This window comes from Aptenodytes forsteri, unplaced genomic scaffold, assembly GCF_000699145.1.
Source record: "Aptenodytes forsteri isolate BGI_AS27 unplaced genomic scaffold, ASM69914v1 Scaffold23, whole genome shotgun sequence".
NCBI lineage: Eukaryota > Metazoa > Chordata > Aves > Sphenisciformes > Spheniscidae > Aptenodytes > Aptenodytes forsteri.
This window is the reverse complement of record NW_008796043.1, coordinates 6,828,874-6,855,126: the sequence shown is the minus strand read 5'-3', so window position 1 is coordinate 6,855,126 and position 26,253 is coordinate 6,828,874. Positions and strand designations below refer to the sequence as shown.

General features: G+C 38.1%; 1 protein-coding gene and 1 long non-coding RNA gene across 2 annotated transcripts in view; one reads left to right on the top strand and one right to left on the bottom strand.

The window, feature by feature from the left end:
- The window catches only part of MIB1 (mindbomb E3 ubiquitin protein ligase 1), a 93,583-nt gene that overhangs the window by 53,022 nt on the left and 14,308 nt on the right, over positions 1-26,253 (top strand). The window contains exons 13-17 of the mRNA XM_009285679.1: positions 14,012-14,144; positions 14,529-14,615; positions 17,410-17,571; positions 22,965-23,146; positions 24,463-24,655. Of these exons, the coding sequence (XP_009283954.1) occupies positions 14,012-14,144; positions 14,529-14,615; positions 17,410-17,571; positions 22,965-23,146; positions 24,463-24,655 (757 nt within the window). The remainder of the gene's footprint in view (positions 1-14,011; positions 14,145-14,528; positions 14,616-17,409; positions 17,572-22,964; positions 23,147-24,462; positions 24,656-26,253) is intronic.
- LOC103904230 lies at positions 484-5,047 on the bottom strand. Its single transcript, XR_657890.2, has 2 exons — positions 4,299-5,047; positions 484-3,004 (listed from the first exon to the last, which is right to left on the bottom strand). It is a non-coding gene; the product is annotated as an uncharacterized LOC103904230 (long non-coding RNA).

The following is a 26,253-nucleotide window of genomic DNA, read 5'->3' as shown; positions in this document are numbered from 1 at the left end:
GATTATATAATATAGCAGGATAGATTTTTTTTTTTACCCTGATCATGTATGTAAAAACGTTTCATGCCAGAAACGTACCGCTTTTAAAGAATTATCTGGGGTTGCATCTGTTTTCTTCTAAATTAAGGTCCTTAATACATTTGTGCATGCTCACGTAGCTTTTTATCTTGTATGCTGAATTATTTCTGAGCTTTGACTGCAGTGGGAAGTAGGGGGCAACCTTAGTTGAAGCCATTCACTAGTAATGAGCATGTCAAGTAGAGTCTACATCTGTTTGTTGCATAGTCTGGTGCTGGTGAGAAGATTTATGTAAATATATTGCCACACCATGTATCCTAATAGAAGCATAGCAGGTGTGTCACTTGGACTTAAGCATTAAAGATGGCTATAAAATTAGCTTCTATTTTTACCAGTTATACAGGAACTGTTTTACAGATACAGCTGCTCAAGTGTGCTTTTGGATGGCAATACAGTTTCATGTACTGGCCATATCGGGACAAAAAACGGCCGTGGAAAAAAAGCTGTGTAGCATTTGATAATGTCAGCATCTGTTATCCCTGTCAGTCACACAGTTGAAATGTTTGAGTTACAACTGTGTCAGCAGATGCCCAAAGTTCAGCGTGTGCTCAGTTAAAACTGAACAGCTGATCTGAGTGATGGATGTGACATTTTAGAGTGACTGGATATGTATTCTTAGAGATATGCTAACATGAACTAGCAGGAAGCAATGTCAACATATAATTTTAACTTTTGTATCACTCCGAACTGTCATTTTGTTTTGGAATAGCATTGCAATGTTACACAAAGAAGACAAGAAAGAACACAACATGATGAATTGTTACCAAAAACCTCTAAAAATAAATTTAAGGTGTTAAAAAGTTGGTCTCATTATATGGTGGAAGCCAAATTAATTGGTGGTGGGGACAGGAACTCTTCAGGAAAAGAAGTAAATGCTGAGCAATTAATCCTTCTGTAAAGCTATCGGTAATACCAAATTGCTTCTGTGAGCATGATCAAGTTCAGTAGCATCGCTCCATTTAGAAAAGCTACTACAATTTGATTTGTTTCCCCACTATAAGCCAGGTTTTAATTTAGATGTTAAGATACTGTAGTCTTCATGCCAAAATATCTGCTCATAAGGGAAATAGCTTTAAAACAAATATTAATATTTTACTTAAGAAAATGGTTCTGATAAGATGTTTCTTGTATATATGTTATTCTGTAGTTTCAGGTAATAAAAATAGCAGGCTATGTATAGTATTAGCTATTTGATAATTATGTGAGTATTTAAAAATAAGATTCTCCATCTAAAAATGGTGCATTGCCTTTTTTATTTTTCTTTTTTTTTTCTCCCAGACATTTTATAAAGCACAGGGGTACAGTTAGAATCTTTAATCTGGGCCAAATGTGCCTACTTATCATGGATGTATCCTATTTAATAACAGCTTTTAGAAGGCTGCTGTCATGAATAGGAATGGCTGGATCGATGAGCCAGGAGGTCTTTCCTCATATTTTTCCTTGTTCCTGAATTTGATGTTCAATGTCTCTACTTAGGGATGGTATGCGCTGGTATATTTTAATTAATACCACTTTTAGAACTTGAAACTGTTGCAGGACTATTTCTCATGTAGTTCTTACAATTTTCTGCATGCTACAAAGTAATATTTTCTTAAATTTGGATTTAAAATAAATTCAGCTTATTTGAAAATAGTATTTAAGATAACTTACCTTATAGGTTGTAGTTGTCATTAGTGTTTTCATTTAGGAATCTGTCAATAGCTTTAATTCGCTGACTAGCAACTGTGGCCTAGAAATCTCTGTATTGTCACTTTCTGTGCATAAACCTGACACTGCACTTTGTATCGAAGAGCTCAGTGAGCATAATAAGTGCTGATTTGGAGAAAATTCTAACTTAAGTCTCATATATTAAATTGCAGAAGTATCATACTCAATTGTTTTGGCTATCCTTTTCTCTAAATCACAGCCTTAATTTCCTAGCGGTTTCTACTTGTGTCTTAGTTGCAACCTGTAGATTAAATATTCTATGGTAGATGTAAATTTAAATACTACCATGTGAAGTCCCCGGGACTGGCTGTGATTAATAGAACAATGGCTTGTTTTTAATGAGATACGTTTTGATAATCAGGCTTTTAAGATTAGTTTAGGATCTATTAAGTGAGGAGTACTGATAATGATAAATTTTGCGGCTATGCTGCAATCTTAGTATGTGCGTTTCAAGAGTTCATTTCCAACTTTGTTTTGGATTCTTGTTTTACAACTAATGTTCTGCTTATCAGCTGTTAACAATTCTTCCTACACACTTTTATAGTCACTTAATTTAATGTTTTGTGGTTCGTTAGTAACAAGTATGAGTTATTTTGGCAATACCAGCTGACCCTTAGCAAGTTAATTTGTCACATGAATGTCATTCAAACAAGAGGGAAACCTGTTTCTTCCAACAGCTGTTTAGTTTCCTCTTACTGGTCGTTCCGTGCCTGCCAAAAATACATACTTCTTTACATTCCATAGCATTGTATGTTCATATGGGTACATAAAGAAGTATGTACTCTGAGCAGGTACACGTGGAGTTGCTCGAGTACCTGTCAGATGAACCTGAAAAGTATTTTGCTACTCTCCGTTGCTGTCATTAGGTAAAATTCAGGCTGACAGTTCTTTGGAAGAACAATGTTATGATTAACTGATGGTAGAAAATAAACTTATTATTCTAACTGAACTTTGCAATGCAATTTACCTGCACAGTGGCTTAAAGCCTGTTACAGTTCATTGTTCTGGGATGGCATGGACATTAGAAGTGCTTTTCCAGATTTTTGCAGCCTCTTGCTGTTCGTTCTGAGTGACCACGTTTGAGTGGAGAGTTGAATCGCTGGTAGCTTTGCAATGTGTTTTCTTGGGATTCGTAGTTGTAATCCACTGTAAAAACTTCAGCTTCCTCCCAGGTCTTCTAGCAGATTTCCATGTTGGTGTACAGTTTGCACCTAGTGTCCTGAAGGGAAGTATAGACTTGTCTGGTATGGCAGTTATAAACTTATTTTCATACCCTCCCCAATCCCACTTCCATGCTTTTTGCATCCCATCTGCTATCTGCAAACTCTTTGCAGGTTTATACTTATTTCCACTGTAGTTCAGAGGGGTTTAAAAAAAAACAAACAAACCAACAAAAACCAGCACATGCCACCGGTGATCCTGCTTATTGTAAAGATAATGACATTGAAGTAAGAAAATAACCTCTAACTGCTGTGACAGGATTTGGATTGTTAGGCCGAAGGTCACATGTGAAAGCTAATACCTTTTCAACACTTCTGCAAGCAGCTTTTCTCATTTTTTTTAAAATTGACACTCACCTGCTTCAGTCAAAATCTTGTCCACACTTGAAATATTTATAACTAAAAAAACCCCCAAAAAACCGCAAACCCAAAACCTCAAAGAAACAAACCCCAAGTTTAACCCTGTTTCGTCAGACTCTGTGCGCCTTGGTTTGGAATGGTACTTAAATATTTTATCTACAGTACGGGTTTGACTTCTAAGGCGCTGTCAGAGCTTATGGTTGCTTAATTTGCATTTCAGGAGTTGACTGGGGTTACAGTAAAGAGTAAGCTTTGTCTTTACAGCGTTAGAAGGTAAATTTGAAATCAGCTTAACAATTAGTAAATGTAATAGTTGTAAGGAAAGCTGAGAGCAGAGGAAGTAAGAATTTCTGCAGCTCATGACAAAAACCTAGTGCAGCTGATAGAGAGCAAATCAGAGTGTGGCAGTAGCTAGCACAGTACTACAAGGAGAAACAGCAATGCAGCATTAGAATCAGCAGTCACATTCTAGTTTTTAAGTAGGTTGTTTTCATGTACGTCTGAGATAAAGCACCTTGAAAATTTTGCTTAGACCTACTTGAGAACTCAGCATTGCACTACCACACTATTAGATTTTCTTTTTAAAGTTGGTAATTTTTTTTAGTTGTGTATAGGAAGATAAGAATATTTCACTGAAATGAACAATCAGTTAGTGGCATTGCAATTTTTGAGTTTATCTTCTTTAAAAAGAATTCTGCCTACCAAGCAAGTTGGGGTTTTTTTGCTATGAAATTTGGACTAATGTTTTCTTTCAACCTGCTCTTTACACTACAAATGCTTGGTACTTTAACACACTCAAAATTAAGCTGTTCCCAGAGTAGAGGGATTAATATAACAATAAAAAAACATTCTAGTAAATAAGTTATACATGCAGAAAGTCATAGGCATCCTTTAAACGTGCAGAATAATGCAGGTCTCCTGATGTTCTATTACCTGTAAGCTTAGTATCATGCAGCATTTGCAGTTGGAAGAGAGGTAATGACCTAGAGACACATCAGCAGCAGCCATCTCATCCTGAGTGCTCTCTCACTCTATTCGCTGAATCAGCTCTTCGTTACATGGGAGGGGGAGGCAAGGGGGGGCGAATGTCGGTGCATACAGTACCTCACCACCTTAAATAGATAAAACTTAAAAGGAAAAAAAAAAAGCATAAAGACCGGTGCCTAATTGGCACCTGCTGCCTTTCTTGGAATGCTAAAATATGGATGATGTTGTATAGAAATTATACCTTAGGTCTGCTGGACTGAGAGTTAAGACTCCAAGGATAGATGCTAGGAAGCCAAGGGAAGGTGAACTTAGCCCACTGTCAGATGAAAATAATCACAGGCAAAAAGACAAAAAAAGAAAAACCCTAACAAAAAACCAAACCGAGCCCCCAAAAGTTGGAGTCGCTTCCAAAAAAAAAAAAAAGCACCAAAAAAAGCCATCGTCTCCCCCCTCCCCCGGCAAATATTGGTTTCTTCTAGTTCCTTAGATATTGCACTGCATCTTTTCTTGCTTGAGGTTATGTTTCCAGGCTTAACTGTAGGCAGGTCTGTGTTGAAGCTACTTTCCATCTTCAGAGGTCAAGTCTGCTAGCGAGGTCAGGGCTCCCGCACGCACACTACAGAAGACACTAACCGTATTTCCCACTCAGAGGGCACGAGCAAAACTGTTACGGCTTTATAGGCAGCTAAGCATTTGAAACATGCATTCCCAGGCAAACAGGCTCTCTTGTGCTTCTCTCTTCCCTGACCATATTTAGTCAACCATTGCAAAAAATAGTCTCTCAGCTGTCGATTGTCGATCCGGCAGCGGAGGGAGCCTCTATCCGGCTCTCTGCCTATTGATTGTGCAGCCTGCACTTCAACCTCCGCTGAGCCATTTGTCCCCAGGTTTTTTTAGCACTGCCAAATAAAGCACTCTCTCGTGTTTCCAGTTAGATTTCCCAGGTTTTCACTGAGCTTGCGCTGCTACTAGTAAACCCTGATGAGGTTGTCACTATACTTAGAAACGCTGGGGGGGGGGGGGGGGGGGGAGAAGGCAGCCCTGCTCGTAGCAAGGCAAGGGCTTCACGCAGATACGGAACAACAAATATCCTGCGCTGCCATGGCAGGTTGTGTAACCTGGTTTCTTGATCAGTGAAAAATGCCATGAGTAACAACACGCCCTTTAACCCGAGGTCTAAGCGGCCTTGTGTACACCTAGTTTTAAGTTTTCAACTGCAAATCATACTGTTATGTTATAAATAAGAACTTGGTGCCGATTTGTGGCCCCACATTTCCGTATTCAAATCGTTAGAAATTATTTGAAAAACAGACACTTTAGTTAGTAAATTCATATCATTCCATACTATTATGTTTAATAATTCCATAGTATTTTGTTCATACTGCTTAGCTATAAAATTACTTTAAAAAAATAAATGCACGTGTAAATTAAGTGCTGCTGTTCTTTGAAAAAACTCAAATGTTCTAGAAGAAAAGAATGAAAAAAGAAATCAAGTGAACAGCGCAGTCCATTGATCTGACTTTCATGTGTACAAAATTGGCCTATAACAAGACCAATAACTACACATTCAAAATATGAAAAGGGGGATTTTTGTATTCATAGGGAGTATATGCAATGTTTTCTTTGGAAAAGAATAAATAACTGAAATTTAGCCCTTTAAATACAACAGTCAGGGACCCAAATACTTCAAGGCTTGCTCTGTATTTTTCAGGCAAAATTCTTTATGTTGCTCAGGAGCAAGAAGAGTGAAAAAGCTGAAAATCTCTCAATCTAAATGTTGTTAAATGAAAACGTGATCTCAGTGAAATTGATGTAATTAGTAGTTACTCATATATTAAAGATCAGTACCGTACAGGGTAGAGAGTGAATTGCAAAGTCCTGAACGGACCACTACCTTGGATTTATACTTTCCTTGCTTCTTGTTTTTGTGTTGACTTTGTCCTGTGCTTGGTAGCTGCTCACCCTGTAACTTCTGTTGCAGTGTAGCTTTCTGGTAAAAGTCACATTTTCTCATTTCTCTTCGATTTCATAATCATACACTGAAGACAAAATTGTTATGTAAGATATAGGCTAATAGAGAATATGTTTTTGTGAATTCCATGTAAATTTATATACCTCACTGTTTCTTTAGTTTCATGTATATTGAAATCAATTTTTCAAATACCAAGAGATACTTGAAAATACTGAGAGAAGAAAAAGAAGGAAACAGCCTGCTTGCTTAAACTTATGTTAACTGAGCCATCAGTCAAATATGAAATATTAAACTCTAATGTCATGATACAGAGTGCTCAGTAATACCAGTCTAAGGTGTTAATCTGTTCTTTGTTACTTGTTCCTGAGGGATACTTCCTTTTTCGTTCTTCCAGCGTAACTCCCTGTGCTGCACAGCGAGGAGTGTGGTGTGGTGTGAACCAGATCAGGGAACTGATTTGGCTTGAAGTTGTGTGCTGATGTGCACTTATATTGTTGCCAAAAATAGCACTGTCCTGCTCCTGTGTTACTTCTTGCACTATGTTGGTACAGATATTTCTTTGGCTTCACAGTGAGCAGGCTCAGAGTACTCTTCTGTATAAGAAATAATCCAAGAAAAAGGGGTGACTTTTTAGATGCTGTGTTAAGACCACTTTTTTTTTTTGTTTCTTGAGCAGAGGTGGACAAGAATGGGATTAATAAAAAGTAATCTTGCTTCTAGTTGTGTTTTAAAATGCATGTCATATTATGCAGCCTTACAAGAAAGCTTTGCAATGGAAACTGTCTTTCAGATCTGCTCCTCCAACTGTTTAAGGATATAACAGGAAACAGATGAACAGGCTTAGCTGAGCCAGGGGTTGGAATAAGTGGAAAAGAAGGGGTGTGTGTGTGGGGGGGAATACTTCAAGCCCGGATTGCTGTAAAATATATTGTGAAAACATGTCACACTGGACAGTGGAAAGCTGACCTGAGGGAGGAGAATGGCAGGGAAGTAGAGAAACTTGTAGTAGAAAGTGCACTGAATCATTACAACCCCTAGAGATATGATTCCTGATAAGTCTATGCTGATCTAAGACTGTGCTTCTGGAAAGGGTAGTCTGCCCTCCCTGCAACTCTAGCTTCATAACTTCCTTATTCCTATCACTTCTAGTGATCATGAAGTTGCAGGGTAAGTTGGGTTATCTCATTGATCTGTCTGAAAGCAAACTTGCCAAATCGAGAGTCTGGCAGGTTGCTTCACTCACTAGACAGTGACGTGTCTGTAGAGCCAACATAACGCAGGAATTGAAGCGCAGGGAAGAGTGGGATTGTCTCTTTCAGTAGCAATTTAAGTTAAATGTGCTTATGCTGATTGTGAAGTAGCCTCTCTATTTTTTTATGCCAAAATATCTGTTCTTTAAAAAAACAAACAAACCCCCAAAGGCCAAACAAACAAAACCGCCCCACCACCATCCCACAAACCCCCAGCCTTCCCCGTTTAAATCATTCTGCAGTCAAAGTGCAGTTGGTAGCAGAGAATCTTCTCTAGTTTTTCTTTATATATTTTTTAAGCAAGGTGGAAGGATGCCTTTGCAGTTAAGAATGCTAAATCTGGAATCTTTTTTATACAACGAGGCGCTAGTTTCATCTTCCTTACAAGTACTTTGATCTTGTAGGTTTTTCAAATAAATCCATTATTGTATGCGTCGTTCTCAGGTAATGCTGATGAGCATCTGTAAAAATTCTATGAGTAAAATACTGCATAAGGAAAGAGATTTTATAGGTAGGTTGATAATGAATAATGTACCATATGTTAAAAATTTTGGTCATAACAATGTTTTTTTTTTCACCACCATCCCACAAACCCCCAGCCTTCCCCGTTTAAATCATTCTGCAGTCAAAGTGCAGTTGGTAGCAGAGAATCTTCTCTAGTTTTTCTTTATATATTTTTTAAGCAAGGTGGAAGGATGCCTTTGCAGTTAAGAATGCTAAATCTGGAATCTTTTTTATACAACGAGGCGCTAGTTTCATCTTCCTTACAAGTACTTTGATCTTGTAGGTTTTTCAAATAAATCCATTATTGTATGCGTCGTTCTCAGGTAATGCTGATGAGCATCTGTAAAAATTCTATGAGTAAAATACTGCATAAGGAAAGAGATTTTATAGGTAGGTTGATAATGAATAATGTACCATATGTTAAAAATTTTGGTCATAACAATGATTTTTTTTTTTTGGTATGTCTAATGTTGGTAACTGGTGTTGAAACAACTGCTGTATGTGGCTAAAAATGAATTAGTGTGTTGTTCAGATCTGTGATGCATTTTATGTTGCAAATATAAAATTCATGCTGTTGAATTTGCATTCTGCTATTATTTATAATTTAAATACATCATTCATATATGTTGAGCCATGGTTCCAGACTCTCTAAAAACCTGAATTAAAAAAAACCAACAAAACCTTGTGTGGCAAGGTCAAATTGAAGGTGCACTCAGCAGCAGCATTTGCTGTTGCACTTCTATGTCTCAAATTAAACGTAACACAGTATAAACGGGTGTTTCTTCTACCAAATCACTTCTAACTAGAGCCTGGACTGTCATTTTATGGGGATGAATTATGTGAATTATGGTGGGCTTTATAAGTCACTGTACCCCCAACAGCTGGGCCTGGGAAGGCAACAGATACCTTGATCTCAGCCCCCTATACACGCGTGCTTTCTCATTACCTTTTCCACTGAGCAGGTGTTTAGCTCCCGTGAAAGAAGAACTAGTTTCCTCACCCCCTTCAAAGCTTTACAGACAACTTCCTCAAAAATTTTCACTGAAGTTTTCCTTTTGTTGTCCTATCTAGAAAATTTCAGAACTTGCAGAAGATCATCCAACTGAAAAAGGCACAAAATCTTTACCTGCTTCCTGCTAATCTGAAAATACTGCAGACCAACAAATGCCAAAGCTTACCTGTTACAAAATTTTTTTCATTAGTAATGCTTCAATAATAATCTTTAAACAGCATAGTGATGATGTAATTTCAGTGTTTCAATAAGAGTTTTAAGCATCTTATCAATAATCTTTGCAGCTACTCAATTAGCCATGTAATCTGTAACAGTTGAATACACTGAAGACAATAGTCTGAAGAGTTTTCTTCAGTTGATTTCATGGTCAGGGTTACTGTTAGATTGGCTGATTTATTGATCTTTTCGATACAATTACAGTGAAAGTAGTCTGTGGTCTGTTTTAATGTATACAAGATGAAAGCAAGTTTTCAAGACCACATCTGTCTTGTGGTCCTGAAAACGGAGCAGTACAACTTGGCTTCTTTAATACTTTGTGTGGAAAATTGAATCAAGAATTACTGTGTAATTGGCATGCAACATTAATTCAGTAATACGACTTTTTATGATACAATGCATGCCTGTTCCAGTGAGTACTGTTCTGAATGGTAGCCACTTAGTTGTCAAAATTTTGGCAGCAGCTCTAGAAAATCCTGCAAAATAGAATAGCTGTAGGAAGGAAGGCTGCAGTGTGAAGGAACAGGATCTTGTGCATTGAAAGAAACTACCTCTCAGCTAATGAGGAGGAGGATGCAGCCACTGAGCATCATAAAAGAATTTGCCATTTGTAGGATATTAATATCTTGCAGAATTTTAAGGGGTCATGTCCATAAAACTGTCCTTCCATCCTGCTGTCCAGTAATTTAGCACAGTCTGGAAGAGAGAGAGATATGGTCTCTAACGTGCATAGGCAGAAGCAACTGAGGAGTAGTTACTGGCCCTCTGATGCTTTGCTGTGAAAAGTAAGATAAAAATCTATTACACATAGAAGCTTTTTGTTTGTTTTATTGGTCCTTCTGTTTTTTCAGTAGGACCAATGCATTTTAAAAGCATCCAAAAATGTAGCAGGCATCTCATTTATATGAAAGCAAGATGCAGTCTTAGCCCCCAGATGTTTTTACAGTTGAACTTCAGATGAAAATTTTCCTGGTATTTGACAGCAAACTAAATAGGAAAAGATCTGAAAGAAGATCTGGTAAGGCTGGCGCTCTAGCAAATATTAGGATGAGTGATTTTTTTCATAGTATACAAAATATTAAGTAAATTTCTTATTTTTCTCTCAAAGATGAGAGGTGTTAAAGAAATGGCAGCAATGTTTCTGAAGTATATTCACTTCTTGATGCATCTGTTAAAGTGTGTGAATGTACTTTTGTCCTGGTTTTGGCTGGGGTAGCGTTAATTTTCTTCCTAGTAGCTAGTATGGGGCTATGTTTTGGATTTGTGCTGGAAACAGTGTTGATAACACAGGGATGTTTTCGTTACTGCTGAGCAGTGCTTACACAGAGTCAAGGCCTTTTCTGCTTCTCACCCCACCCCACCAGCGAGCAGGCTGGGGGTGCACGAGAAGTTGGGAGGGGACCCAGCTGGGACAGCTGACCCCAACTGACCAAAGGTATATTCCACACCATATGACATCATGCTCAGCATATAAACTAGGGGAAAAGCTGGCCGGAGGTCCGCTGGTCAGGAACTGGCTGGGCATCGGTCAGCAGGTGGTGAGCAATTGCATTGTGTATCACTTGTTTTATATATTCTTTTATCATTATTATGATTTTCCCTTTCTTTTTTGTCCTATTAAATTGTCTTTATCTCAACCCACGAGTTTTACCTTTTTTTTTTTTTCCTTTTTTTAATTCTCTCCCCCATCCTACTGGGGGGGAGTGAGCGAACGGCTGTGTGGTGTTTAGCTGCCTGCCGGCTTAAACCACAACAACTTTAAATTTTATTTTATTTATCTGTGGAGTTGACAGTTTCCTTATTTCCTTACTGAAGAAAAGTTTATAAAATATTATCTGAATTGGTTAGGATGGTTCCTTGTTTAGTGACTAGAGCTACTTTGGAGACAAGCTGGCTATAATTAGAGAAATGCACATTTGAGTGTTGGTGCCTTCCCATAGCGTTCCTCAAGTTGTAGTTGGAAAAACATTTCTTGACCTTGGGTTTTTTCTTAGGTCGTTGTTGCCCCACCTTTTACTGGTCACTTACAGTGGTCATATTGCTTCTGTCAGTCGTAAGGAATTTTCAGGTAATTTTTGTTGTGCTTTTTCGATGATCCACAGTAGATACTCCAGAGCTTTATGGGATCTTTAGAAGCACTGAGCCTGGCAGGTGAAGATAAAGAGCTTACATGACATGATACCCTGTGGGAAGCCACTGTAGAAAGTAGACCAGCTTGTTGTGCTGCTGGTATTATGTGCTTCTGAGGCGTGCTCTTTATCAGCCCAGCTTTCTGAAGAGCTGATGGTGGTGTGCCCAGGTACAGTCCAGATTATGACATGAACCACAGTGCTCCAGACTTGCTCCCTCTCTAAAGCAGCTAGAAACAGTTCTGATGTTGCAAACCAGAGACATATTTATATCCTAGGTTTGAAAAGACATCATTTCATAATTAAATAAATTATGTTTATCAGTGCAACTAATACTCATTTATTTTGCCACATTTCTTAAAGCTTTGGTAACTTGTGTTTTACTAAATTATATCCTTAATTTTGGAAAGTTCTGCATAAGTGAATCTCTCAAAGAATTAATGTTGGTGTTTGGGTTTTTTTCCAAATATTCTAGTCTTTTTTCCTAGCGTGTGACAGAGCTGTAGAAGGTGTTATGAATAGAAGCTGAGCAATGTTTCACAATGAGCAATGTACAATCTGTTAAGTGTTGTTCTCTTGTTTTGCTGTGTTATAAGTGATTTGGACTGTGAGGAAGTGAGAAGCTTAGTCCTGCCAGGAAAACGAAAAATCCTAAGAGGTTGAGAATGGTTTCTTATTTATTTGCTTACCTCAAGAAAGCTGTGATTATGACGGAGTCTAAAAAGACTGAGATTAACCCACAGACTGTAAAATGCATTCAGCTTCTGGCCAAGTGCTTATGTCCACTCTGCAGAGGACGAGCCTGCAGAGAAGACTGGCTGTGGACGCTCCACATAGCAGTTGGTCATAGGTCTCCTGTGGGCCTGGGTGATCCTGCAGCCTGAAGATGCAGTTGCTTAGTTGTGGTTCCTTCAGACACTCTGAATCTGGGGAAAAAAGTGACTGTTATCCTCCAACTGCCAGGATGGTGTATTAAGTGTGAAACTGAGGATCTATGTTGCGTACTCAGTGCAGTAGCAAGAGAACATGGAGATGCTTAAGAAGTCAGGGTCTGTTAGGATAGCATCCAAGCAGTGTGTAGGAAGGAGTGCACTTTCTTACTGGTACAGTAGTCGACCTCATGGACTCTTACTTCTGCTTTTCGGGAGGGCTCATTGAAGTGAGCTACCCCAGAACCACAGCTTTTTTTGTTTGTTTTATAGGAAACTCGTTGGCTTACTCTGAAAGAGAGTTTAGGAGTGAATAGCACTTATGCAGTGTGGATGTTCAAGGTGACAGATTATTGGAATAAATTAGGAGCTCAGTTATTACTTGACAGCGCAGTCATTGCTATCTGTTGAGAATATTTTTAAGTAAAAGCTGAGAGGCTCATTTTATGAGGATATTTCTGAGGCTTATTGAGATCCCACGTTTTCAATATCAGGTGGCTAATGAAGAACTGTTTAATTCAATTATAGTATCTGCCTTGCAAGGCATTCTGTGACTGAGTGGTTCCACTTCCATTAGCTAGTATTACTTGGCTTTTAAAGTTTGAATTTTGTGAAGAAGCTCTGTTTCTCCTGTAAATAGCATGTTGCTTCAACGGTAGGGAAAGATCAGATGACAGAAGAGGTTTCCTGGCACAAGATTATAGCAGTTTCTGGTTTTCAGTTTGTCTCTGAGGAACTGTCGTAAGGGAGTAGCATGTGCCATTTATAAAGATAAGATGATAAGGGAATTAAGTTTGGTTACTTACCTATTCCAATAGCTAAGTGAAGACACGTGAACTTAAGAAAAGTATATTTCTGAGAGAATACAAGATTGAGCAATTTGTTTATCTAGCGTTGTGTTATTAATACCCTTAACACCGCAGTCTTCGGACTTCATGGATTTTAGTCTGCATTAATACTCTAGTAATCGAGTTGCTTTTCCCCACCCTTGAATTTGAGGTGTTAGATAATAAATCCCCTTCCTTTGGTAGACATCTTGGTAAGCATATACAGAAGTGGGGTGGAGTTGTTATGCTCAGCCACTATGTGTTATGAAAGTATTCCACTAATATTCGCTTTACAGTTTCAGCATTTATTTGGTCTGTGCCTAAGAGGTCTTACTCCAGTATTATCTCAGAAATTGAAAGTCTTAACTGTTACAGCCAATGGCATCAGTTTATAAAGTGATGATTTTAAAGAAATCTAATGTAGTGGAACTTGCTCATTAAATAGTTAAGTAAAGGATGCTATAAGGATTTTGAGGGAGAACAACTTCTATGTTTCAGAATTTGTGTGAATACCTTTTTTAAGGTAATTTGTGCTGCTAGATAACATTCTTTTGGAAAAAATCTGATTCCCACACTCTGTTTTGGGTATTGTATGGTTTGTTTGTATGCTTTAACTAGAAGAAATTGAACATGAAATTATTACGCTTTGGAGCTGTCGGTATAGCTTTTCACCCACTTGTGTTGTTTTGAAAAAATTCTAATGTTATTTTAGCTACTACTACTTTGTACTTCTGAGAATTAATACGGTTTCTGTTGTCCTGTTGTCATTCAACAAATACATTATATGTGCATTTATGTCATCTCTGCATTTTTATTTCAGTGCAATGCGTGTATTGTTGTCCAAGTTACCACGACCATGGATTGTTGATGAGAAAAAAGATGATGGTTACACTGCCTTGCACCTGGCAGCTCTCAATAATCATGTGGAAGTGGCTGAACTTTTGGTGCATCAGGTAGGACTCTTTTTCTCAGGAGGATTTGAATGTTACACTTCAGTTAACCATCTGATGTGAAAATAGTTTGCTTCTTTACACCTGCAATCGCAATGCAGAAGCAATGGAGCAAGAAAGGACACGTGGTGAGCTCTAAAGGTCAAACTTGCCTTTGAGATCATTACAATGGCCTAATGGTGCAGAGGGCCTGAAAAATTTGACACCTAGTTTGATTCAATGGATCAACATCTGTACAGTGAATAATTAAAGTATTTAATCACTTCTGCTCTCAAATCTCCAAACTAGGAATCATATTCAGGGTCGTATTCAGTGCCCTAACGGACTGCCTTGCCGGTAGATGGACCGCTGGGATGATAATGCTTTAATGCTTTGAATGTCTTCCAGGGCAATGCTAACCTGGATATTCAGAATGTTAACCAACAAACTGCTCTGCACCTTGCCGTTGAACGACAGCATACACAAATTGTTAGGGTAAGTATCTTATTTGCAATAAGCCGTATGGTTAATGGTACTTGATTCAAGCTGATTGTAGCTGTTAAGACATGGGTACTTCATGAACATTTAAAAAATGATTTAACAATATGTAGCCGTTCAGTGTTTGTATGATTAATTTTGGTCAATTCAGAAACCTGCCAATTTGCTCAGCAGGTCAGTCGGCAATATGAAGGACATTTCAGGAATGCTAAATTTTTGTACATGTATATTATGGTTTCCTCTATGCGGTTGCCAATTCCAGCATCCCTCCTTGTTAAGTAAGGGAGAATGTGTTCCTCTGTTACTTGTCTGAGTCTTGTGGTCCTGTAATGGGACCTTCAAATAGCATTTTTTATGCCTCTTGCTGTATGAGTAATTATTCTTGCTCATAGCTTTTGCAAATTTTAGCTACGTGAAACATCTTTTTACAAGTTTAACTACTTTTCAGTCTTCTGAGTGTGTAGCTTTCCCTGTTCTTAGCTTGGGAGGGCTATAAGCAGTAATAAAAGTACCTTACCGGTGAAAGTAATGCTATTTCTGGGTTTTTTTGCTCACACATTTGCAAAAGTTAATACTTCAACTTAGCAAAACTTTGTTACTGGCACAGGAAACAGGAGTCTGGCACAGCTTGCCCATTCTGGCCTGTGTGCACTGTCCATAGGGGACCTATGTGACTTAGTGTTTGGATTGCTAGCATGGGCCGTTGAGGCTCAGAGAGAGCACTCACTGCTGTAGGAGATGTTCCCTATGAGTGAGTACATCAACCTGGCCTTGGCCCTCTGTGTGTTTTTTTTTAATTTGTCTTTGTAGAGTGAGAGTAATGTTATATTAAAAACTGTCTCTTACTCAGGCCTACAGACAATTGTCCTGCCCGTGCAGATGTATATCTGCGGTTCCGTTTAGTGTTACTTTGCCATAAGGTTTCTCCATCTCCAAGGGTTGATGGATGTGATCCCATTACAGTGAAACATGTGATATGGCCCTATATCTGGAACTGCTTGCTACCAAAAGAATGGTTTCCTAGTCAGTGTCACTTGCATCCTGCAAGCTATTCGGCAGCTATATTTGGTGAGCTCTTGTGCCCTTCTGGAACTGACACAGTACCTGGGAATACAATACTACTGTAGCAGATGAGCAGGAAGGTAGGCATGTAGAACTAGTATGTGTATTTACTGAGAACGTTTAAGTGAATGACCCTGTAGAGTATCCATACTTCAGAGTTGGATTAACTTTGAGAAGTCCTGAAATAACTCATGCAGCCATGCAAAGAATATGCTGGCTCTGTATTTCAAAATTAATTCCTATTGGGTACCTTCCAAGGCTGGGTTGTACCCTCAGGCATCTGTGGAATAGTGGTCAAAGGTAGCAGGGTTCTTTTCAAAGTCCTGCTGCCATGACAAAGGGTGGTGGTTTGCTTTTTTTTTTGAATTTTGCTTTTTTCTTTAACTTCTTCAAAAGCTTTGAATTTCCATGCTAGCCAAGGATTCCAGGTTGCTCTGAAAAGAGTTCTCTTACAGATTTTCTTCCAGGAGAAACTCTTAAGCAGTAAATAGCTAGTGGCAGACAGAAGATAGGAATATGAGAAAGAAAAATTGAGCCAGAGTAAGTCCATTTAGAGAGTGTAAGAAGCTGGGGGGAGACTGTTGCAACTATTAATCTCGTTTTTGTGGTTTCACTTGTGGAAGAAAAGGTTGGGGAAAATTGTAAGCTGCAGTCAATTACAGGCAGGTATTTCCTTGAAAATTAAGTTCTGAATTCCTTTTAAGCTGTTTTCCTTTTAGCCTTTCCTAGAGTCTGAGATTCTTTGGTTCCAAGAGGCTGAGATCCTTGTAAGCATGCAGGTTCTGGAGAGGGAGATCCCACTTGATGTATTCCTGTTTCTAGGCTATGCCTTTTGTCTCTGCTGCTGATCCCGAATTTTGCAGAGTAGCAAAAGCTCAAAACTAAAGTTAAAACCTCAGCTGCTATCGACAGGTTTCTGGATAATGACAGGGTTTAATTTTTAGGGTCAATTGTTATTTGTCAGCATGCGTTGATTTGTTTTGTTTAACAGCATATTTAAGAAAGTTCTGGTGCATCGAATTATGGGAGGGCTGTATGCAAAGGCAGTATGAATAGGAGGGCCTGTGCAGCCTTATGCTTGCTTTCATGTCATGTGACCTGGAACGTGTGTCTAAAATTAGCCTTAAATATGAATCTTACAGTTCATTACTTTCCAAAGTGTTCTGAGATAGTATTTAATAGTGTCGGTGGTTTCTATGACTTCTGCTGAGTAAGGATAAACCTCAGTACATGCTTAACTACTTTGCTAATGGGAGGATACTGTAAATTAAGTTGTAAAGTTTAGCATGGTGTGAAAGTGCTGATTTTTGAGGTCATTGAAACCTAATAGTAAAGAATATATATATCTCTAAAGTATTGACCACTTGTTCTGTTTCTGATATATTGCTGTAATATGTTACATTGTTTGTAGGCTATCTTGTAAGAATTAACGGTTTTGGACAGTAGAAAGAATTCTCTAAAATAGCATCTCTTGTAGCGCTCCCTCAGAGCACAGGCAAGCATTAGGCTTCTGCTGAAATAAGCTTGATATTTGGAAGAGAGAAATGCTTCAGTTGAGGGCTGAGCTCCAAGTATGGAAGATAAATAAACTCAACTGTGAATTGTAGCAAGATAAAAGAATAACCCTTTTAGACCTCCTAGAGCATTCTAAACCACAGTTTCACTGAAATGAGTTTTAAAAGGAATAAATAGCTTTTTTTGAGTTTTAAATTGGTTTTTCTCATTTCAGCTCTTAGTCCGTGCAGGTGCTAAGCTGGATATTCAGGATAAAGATGGGGATACTCCCCTGCATGAAGCCCTGAGACACCACACCCTGTCACAGCTCCGCCAACTCCAAGACATGCAAGATGTGGGCAAGGTAGATACTGCTTGGGAGCCATCAAAGAACACAGTAAATAAAATGCATTTATTTATTCCTTTTTTTCTGTGCACATTTGTCTCTTTATTTGTCTAGTTTATCTAGTTCTGTACTGTTGAACTGTTTTTTGGCAGCATAAGTTTACGTAGACATTCTGCATTAGACTGCAGCGTAGGCAGAAATCATATTGTTATATGTGGCTTTTCACGTGTAGTCATTGTCTTTGTTAAAGAAAAATATGGGTTATTTAGTTCAAAATATTTCTACAAATCTCTCTTCCAGAGCAAACATGTATGGCTGCCAAAAAATGAAAAGTAGTTTTTTAGGAAAGAGAAATAAACAGTATTACAGTACAGAATAAGACTAAAATTAGGTTTTCTGTGATTCAACATCTTGCATGTCTTTGTAGCTTTAATTGTTTAGCTGCTTCTATAACCTTCTGAAAGTTTATTCTGTTAGAACAAGGCATTCTTAATCTTTGTATGTTTATTGTTATGTCTCTTTCTGACAGAGTTCATTTCAGAAATTGTGCTGTAGTAAGGAAATAGTCGAAGAAACTCCAGGTAATAAAGGTCAAAATGTTTTATTGAAAAAAGAAACACTCACACCCAAAAAGCTGTGAGAACAACATATGCGAAAATGAAGTTTATAGTTTTGCTGATAGACAAAGGAGAAACTCCATTTGGAGTGATTGGGATTGAGAAAAACAAACAACAATTTTGTCTTTAAGTATTAAAGGCTTGTAACCTGGCACTAGATCAAATTTGCTGAATCATTAGTTACTAGTGTCATAATATTTTTTCTAATTTTAACTGTGGGTGGTAAGTTTTTTGCATTTCATTCAAAAAAACCCCCATGAACTTTAATAAAAGGCCTTTGTTCAAAACAGTAATTCCACTGTACAACAAATGTTTTTCAGACTGGTTACTTAATCTCACTGAAATACACTGGAATAAGCTTTGAAAAGAGATTTAAAATATGACTGGCATATGTAAGAAAATGCTTGTGTCCTTTTAAGTGAGAGGAGGAAAGCAATTACAGCTCAGTTGTTTCCATGATCTGAAATGGACTCTGTGAGAAGTGGCCAAAATACTTTGTGTGCATGTATTTAACTGTGAAACGAATGAACGGGAGATAAATACTTTTTCTCTGATTCAGCATTTCATAAATAGGTTCCTCTGTTGCCCATCTTATTAGTGGTGTCCACAATGAAACTAGAGTTGGGTTTTTTTGAGTTTTTTAACACAAGAAGTGGGGTTTTTTTCTACCGCCTTTTTAAATTTTAGTTTTGGGGGATTTTATGTTTCAAAGAATAAGTTTCTCTTCTAGTTTCATTTGAAGATGTATCCTTGGTTTAAAAAAAAAAAATAATTACACTTTTGGTTTATTTCTATTAAAATAATAATTTTAAAAAAGGGCAGGGGAAAGACACCACAGGAAAAAAACAAACAAAAAAAATCCCTGCGTGAGTGTATCTCTGATCACCTAAAAATGTTCTAATGTTTAAAAAAAAAATCACAATCAACCAATACCTTCTATATTAGCTTGATCAAACTATTGGTAATTTTTTTGCACGTTGTTTAACTGCAGAGAAATTTTTTGCCTAACTAATGAATTTGGGAGGTTTAAGTGGTGTAGAGAAGATACGTGCCCCCAGAGAAGAGGTGAAAACTTGCTTATTTTAATTTTATGTGGTAGCAACATAAGACGTGGCTGAAATGTAAAAGATGGAGTAAAGCCTGACTAAAATATACCTGAAACCTCTTTAAGGTGATCAGCAGATCAAACTGTCTTGAAAATGTTGGTTTGTGGAAAACAGGACATGAGAACAATACTTGTACCTGTCTACCTTTATTTAAATAAAGGTAATGTAAAAATGCTATAAACTAGATTTTACCAATAAACAGTTTTACTAGTAAGCCACCTTTGGCCCAGAATTGTATATCAGAAAAAGACAGGATCTAGGCTGCTAAAATACGTGTAGGCATCGGACCTTTAAAGCTATCCAAGGACACATTTGTAATTTGTCTTGTGTAGAATTCAAATACGGTTGATAGATAATAGAGGATAAATAGGATTTATAATTAGTCTGGGAAACAGAAAGGCTTTCTTTTTGTGAATATGATGACTGAAGTTAAATTGATGGAATCTGTATTTTTTTGATTAATTTTTATTAATTCCTTTAAAGATGGGAAAAACATGTCAGATTCCTTTAGTCTATGTGATAGCAAATCTGATACTTAAATATTTAGTATTTTAGAGCTCATTTTTGCTTGGCTAAATTTTAATTAACTTTGGACTACTGTCCTGAAGATACCAAATTACTGAGCCCCGTAGAGTGCCTCTTTGTAGTATAGTACTTTAACAAATAACGATTTTTTTTTCCAGTTAAATAAACTGAAAAATAACAAAAATTTCACTTGCAGGTTTTTAGATGTTTCTCATATTTGATAAAGTTGGTTGGACAGCAACTTTATTGAAATTTTACCATTTGTTACTTTTTCCTTTGAGCACGGTTTAAAATATGAAACAAACTTTTTACTGATATCGTGAACTTATTTCATAAGTAGAATTATATGGAATAAGTTCATTAGCATTGAGTTTTAGTAGTTCCTTCTGAATGTCAACATTAAGCTGTTGTAATAACTAAAACAATTTTTGTCAGGTTTCTTCAGCTGTTTTTTGGGTATCAATCTGAAAAACACTTCTGTGTTCAAGTGCTATGAGCGGTGAACCCCATTTCTTTAAATAATGTTGAAGTTTTTCATCCAGCACATTGTGATGATTGTACAGCTGGGAGGAGGAGAAATTTTCTGAAGTACAGTCCTGACCACCACAAAAAAAGTCATTTCAGTTGCTTTATTACAGATGCAGTGTTCCTTGGTATAGGGTACTTTTTATTCTAAATAAATGTATTATTCCCCAGGCTCATTTAGTGTAATTTATTTTAATATAGGTATCTTTCAGACCCTTAAAACGCTTTTAAGATTCAAAATGATGCCACCGCCTAAATCCTAACTTAAACTAAAGAAACTCTAATGGAAGTCAGTTAGGTGTTTACAGCTTCAAAGATAGCTCAGTAGTCACAGTTACTTAGATGATATTTATACTGTTTGTGTGGATTACACCGAGTCTTCTCCCTTGCAGGTGAATTGGCTGGGACTGGCTTGTGTTGATGTATCTCAGGGCCAGCACCCTCCAGAGGAGGCTTGCTGCAGCTGTACTAGGCACTAGGGCATAATGTTTATTTTTGTGCATGGATTGGGGTTTGTTTGTGTGTTTTTTTTTTTCATTCTGTGTGCCTGAAATGTTGCAGACTACCAGGGAAGTGTCTTGAGATGCCATATTGTCTTGGTGTTTTTAAAGCATACAGCACACAGAGGCATTTTAGGACTCAGGATTTTCTTGAATAATGTTGATGACTGTTCCAGGTGGAGGAGCCAGGCTTGGCGTAGTGTATATCCACACCGAGTGAAGCAAACTATCCTGTTAGCTCCTCTTGGAGACACAATAGCTGTTTCGTTCAGGAACAGCTCAGAGCCCATGAGGTGCAAGTGTGGATGGTAAGAGAACTCCTGTCCCAGCAAGTAAGAAAGGACTACAGCAAATTGTTCGGTGTAGGTACGCCTTCAAAAAGTCTACTCTGCCAACCTCGGAGCAAGTCAGCTTTCACTGGGCATCGTGCTACCTTGGCTGGATTACTGACATGGTCCAAGGTACTCGGACTGAAGCTAGATAAAATCTCTGCTTCACTTCAGCCAATACTGTAATTGATGTGCAGAAAAACGGTCTGAATTTATAAACAAAAATGTTCTGTGATCTGAACACCACAAAACAATTTCTCTCCATAACTTACTGGTTTTCCTGGTATGAAGTCTTTCAAGCTGTACTGTTCTTACCTGATCATAGGGAAGAATGCAGGACCGTGGGCATCTGTGAATTCATGAAGTGACCTCCAAGAGTCTCGTAGCACCTCAGTAATACATACTGATATAAGAACGCCTAACTAGAAGAAAACGTATAGACTGGGGTGTAAAAAAATTGCTTCCCTAGGAAACTGGGTGACTGTATGATGAGAAAGATAATCTTGCAATTATCAGGGCAGGGTAAAGACTTCTAATACATACTTCACGTGCTGCAAGATATGGACCCAAACCAAGCCTTTTTCTTCACAAGTCACCTCTGAGGGATGGGGGAAATAACTAGAGGGATTTTGAAAACTGTTTTCTTCGTAGTTCAGACTTCAAGATATGCAACCTTTAGGGCTACAGTGACAGGTATCTGGTATTTTAAATTTATTCCTGTATTCTGTTGTGTCTAAAATAGCACACCTAGTTCTTTAAATACAAAATGGGTGTTAATTCAACCAGAATTACTTAATTTTTAGGGGTGATACTTGACACCCAGCTTTTAGAAGACCAGCTGCTGGGATAGATTGTACAAACTGAAAGTGGCATAGAAAGATGTACATCAGTCAAGTTGGGCACGTAAACCAATTAATGGGAAAGAGGTGCATACAAAATCCTGCCTCTATCCTACTGTCAAAGCCTTTATAATTCTGGAATTCAGCACTTAAAACTCCTTGAATTGGAGCTGTCCCAGCTGTGCCAAAGCTGTTGCTTTGAATATAGTCTAGTGCAGTTTGCTGAGAGATTCTTAGTGGTGCCAGCAGTTTCATGTTATATGTAGTCTGCAATTTATCTGATCAAGCATTAATACAAAAAGATGTTGGAGCAGGCCCAGAATGCTCCAGAGTAGGTGAATCCTCTCCTTGCTGGGCTAAGGTAGTGAGCCTTCTCTCTTTATTTTTCTAGCTGGCCCTGTGAATCGTGCCTAATAGGTACGCTAATACAGTAATAGTTGTAAAAGGGTGAAGGAGCATTACATGATTAGGACAGGAGGACAGGTATGTGAGTTTAAATCCCTCCAGGCTGAGAAGGCAACTGAAATCAAGTCTTTTCTGGGCAGGTGCTTTACTCACTAGACTACAAGTAAGTTTGCATTCACTTCGTTGCCCAACTATGTTTTCAGTCCAAGTGTGGTGGTGGTAGCATTTTGTCTGAACTCAGCAATTTTGGTATGCTTCAAGTGTATTCTGAATATACCCACTGGGACTTTGCCCTTTACAGTGCTTATGTAGAAGGACAGCCAGTTCAAGTGAGTATAGGTGTGCAGGAGATTGAATGCTTCAATAGCTGAGCTATTCCTTGCTGAATTTTAGTTCCTTAAAGGAAAGTTGAGTATAGTTGACTCAAAATAAAGCAACCATACAATTGTTTTGATTTTAGTTCTAGAGACGCTTCCTTGGGCTTACAGATTTATACATATATGTGTGTGTGTATGTGCATGTGCGCATGTCAAGTAGTTTTCCTTTAGCCAGACTATTCCCAACTGTTTAGAGAGTGTCTCTATCTGTTTTCTTTCAGTTAATAATGGGACTTGGCACTCAGGGAGCAGAGAAGAAGAGTGCAGCATCTATTGCCTGCTTCCTGGCAGCCAACGGAGCTGACCTCAGTATTCGTAATAAGAAGGGTCAGTCTCCTCTCGACCTCTGCCCTGATCCTAGTCTCTGCAAAGCATTGGCTAAATGTCACAAAGAAAAAGTCAGGTTTGTATAGTCATAAAATATACTGTTTCCAAATCTCTGCTTTCTGTAGATTAACTGATGTATTTAAAACGTTGTGCCTTTATTAGCGATAGTGTTAAAACATACAAGATTTTTCTTGACTTTCAATTAATTATTTATATTCTATGATACATTGAATGCTATTTACAAATACATTAGTTGAAACTTACACAAGTCTTACAGGACTTTCATACATGTTAATATGGGAGGGAGGAGAATGGGAAGAGGCAGTGTGCAGGTTGAGGTTGGTAGAACGTCAAAGCATCCCAGAAAAGGGGTGGGTGGGAAATCACTGAAAGAATAACTAAGCATTGGGACAGGTTACCCAGGGAGGTTGTGAAATCTCTGTCCATGCAAGTTTTGAAGACTGGAATGGGCAAAGCCCAGTATAACCTGATGTGAATTCAGTGTTGACCCTGCTTTGAGTGGGTGACCTCCTGAGTACCTGTCAACCTGAATGGTTGTATGATTCTGTAAAAGGAGAAGGAGAAGGTAGGTCTGATGTCTCAGAAGCACTTCTCTAGGAATTACGATTTCAGTGAAATGTCATGTTATCAAATGCATGCAGTATGAGAAGTTTCAGCTTGCTATTTGTCCTAGTTGTGTTCCCACCGTTGGCTTACATGATTCTCATCCCTAATTCCTGTATGGAAATCAAAAATGTAATTTCAAAATGTCACGAAGAGAGACTGGTTTTGTTGATGCTGCCCTGGTGTGTAAGGTGCTTATTTTCTTCAGAGTCTTTCTGTCTGTGTCTGTCTCGGCCTCATCCCTGTGGCTGTTCTTTCTCACCACCTTTTATGGGCTTGTGAGGGCTGTAGGAATGAGCTGGTTAGGTTCAGCACGCGCTCCCTCTGCTGGGTGAGCAGCAGCATAGGACAAAGATCTGAGGTGAATTCACTGCGGGAGTTTGGGGGTTCTTTTACAAGCCTGTCATTTGCTAAGTATTGGAAGTATATTCAAGATTAAGGTGTTAAGCTGTGCAGTTCTGAATCTAAAGGGTATGTCTCTATTAATAAAGTAAACTCTTAGGATGGGAGGGAAGGGTTTTTTACATTCATGAGATGCTATTCTAACTTGTGTGGCCTGTTTCTGTACAATGTCTTAATCTGAGCATGCGACGTTGCACTTTGGTGTCAACAGTATGTTTGGGAAAATGCAGTTCAGATTGCTTTATTGTGATACACTGATGCCTGAATGCATAGGACTATATAGATAAGCAGCCAATTCATGTGCATTTTAAATTAAGAATTTTAAAAATTCTTAAAAGTAAGTTTGACTGCAAGGTTTCTTTGTAGTGGTCAGGTTGGTTCCCGAAGTCCATCTATGATCAACAATGATTCTGAAACCTTAGAAGAATGTATGGTGTGTTCAGACATGAAGAGAGATACTCTGTTTGGCCCATGTGGACACATTGCCACGTGTTCTCTGTGCTCACCACGGGTGAAAAAATGCCTCATCTGTAAAGAACAAGTTCAGTCTAGGACAAAGGTAAAAACTTCCAAAGTTTATTGGTTTTCTTTCTCTTTTTCATGGAAAAGTAAAAAAAGAGGTCAAGGAAAAGTGTAGTATATTTTAAGCTGTATTTTGCCTTACAGGTGTCTCACTGGATGGAATTAATTTTGCATTGTAGTGATATCTTGTCCCAACATTGTATGTTACTCTTTTCTGTTTGCCTGTACTCATGTCCTACCTGCCCCTTTTTCTCTCCCACCTTGCAATGTCTTTATTGTTCAGGTCCTTGGAGTTCCTAATACAGTCACCTGAGGATGCTTTATTTAAGTAGATTCCCTGCCCTGCTCCCCCCCCCCGCTATTTTTTTTTTCCATGTTAAGATAAGTTGCTGCTTTTCCTGAATTTTAATTTCCTTCAGTAATATTCAGTTCTTCTGATTTCTTTTATTCCTTAGGGCTGCGTGGAAAGATGATTTGCCTGTAAACTGAGTTAGTTAATATGTGCTTGTTTTTGAAGTTAATAATTATTTTCAGCTTTCACCTTCTCTTTCTTCGGAATCATGAATTTCATATGTTTTCTCCTTCAGAGTATCAACCAGTTGTGCCCTATTTTGGGGACCAAATCCCAGTAAGGTCCTCAGGTTTCTCAAATAGTTGCTCCCAAGTATTTGTGACTGTATGGGTGCAGCCCTGTTGCTTTTCTGTTTGAGTATTCTTCTATTCCCCATAATCACCAAGTCTTGTCCTTCTGTTGCTTTTTGGCTGGTTTTGAAAAAAAACCCAAACACCAAAACAAAAACCTCATGTTCCACACACAGGTTTTCTGATCTATAGAAAACCCACTCTATTCGTTTTATCTTTTTCCAAACACATTTGACTAGTCCGCTTCTGTGGTATGTTTTTTTTCTCTATCTCAAAGTAAATATAGGAATTGTAAATATGAATTTGTAGTTTTTACTATTCACTCTCTTATTCTTCTTATACTGTTCACTATTCTGCAATGCATATTTTCAAAGGCCAAATGTTAACATCGTGTGAGCTCCTTTTCTCTAGACTTTCTTTCTAGTCAGTGAAAAGGTTCTGCCACTGGGTGATTCAGAGCAGCAAAGTAAGGCTTCTACTTCCACTCATCCATCTAAAGAAGCTAATCTATGGAAATCAGCTTTCCCAGGTGAAAGTTAACCTTTGTGGATAACCTTCCTTTGATTTCTTTTGCTAAATCAGATTGAGAGAGTGGAATATCTGTTCACTACTTCTATTATACTCTTCTATATATAAACTTCCGGTAATATCTGCAAGGCTAAGAAATGAATGAACCTGGACAACAGTTCTGTGAACTGGAAGAGGTGGTCCAGGCCAGTATGAATGGAGTGGTATGTGGTGTCTATGGTCACACTGTATATACAGTTCATCACATTAAAGGGCTTGAGAAACCCTAGCCCAGAATATTCAAACAGATTACTATAAAAGTCTCTTATAAGTGAATTTCATATGATCATAGAATAGTTTGGGTTGGAAGGGACCTTTATAGTTAAGTCATCTAGTCCAACCCCCCTGCAACGAGCTGGGACATCTTCAACTAGATCAGGTTGCTCAGAGCCCCGTCCAGCCTGACCTTGAATGTTTCCAGGGATG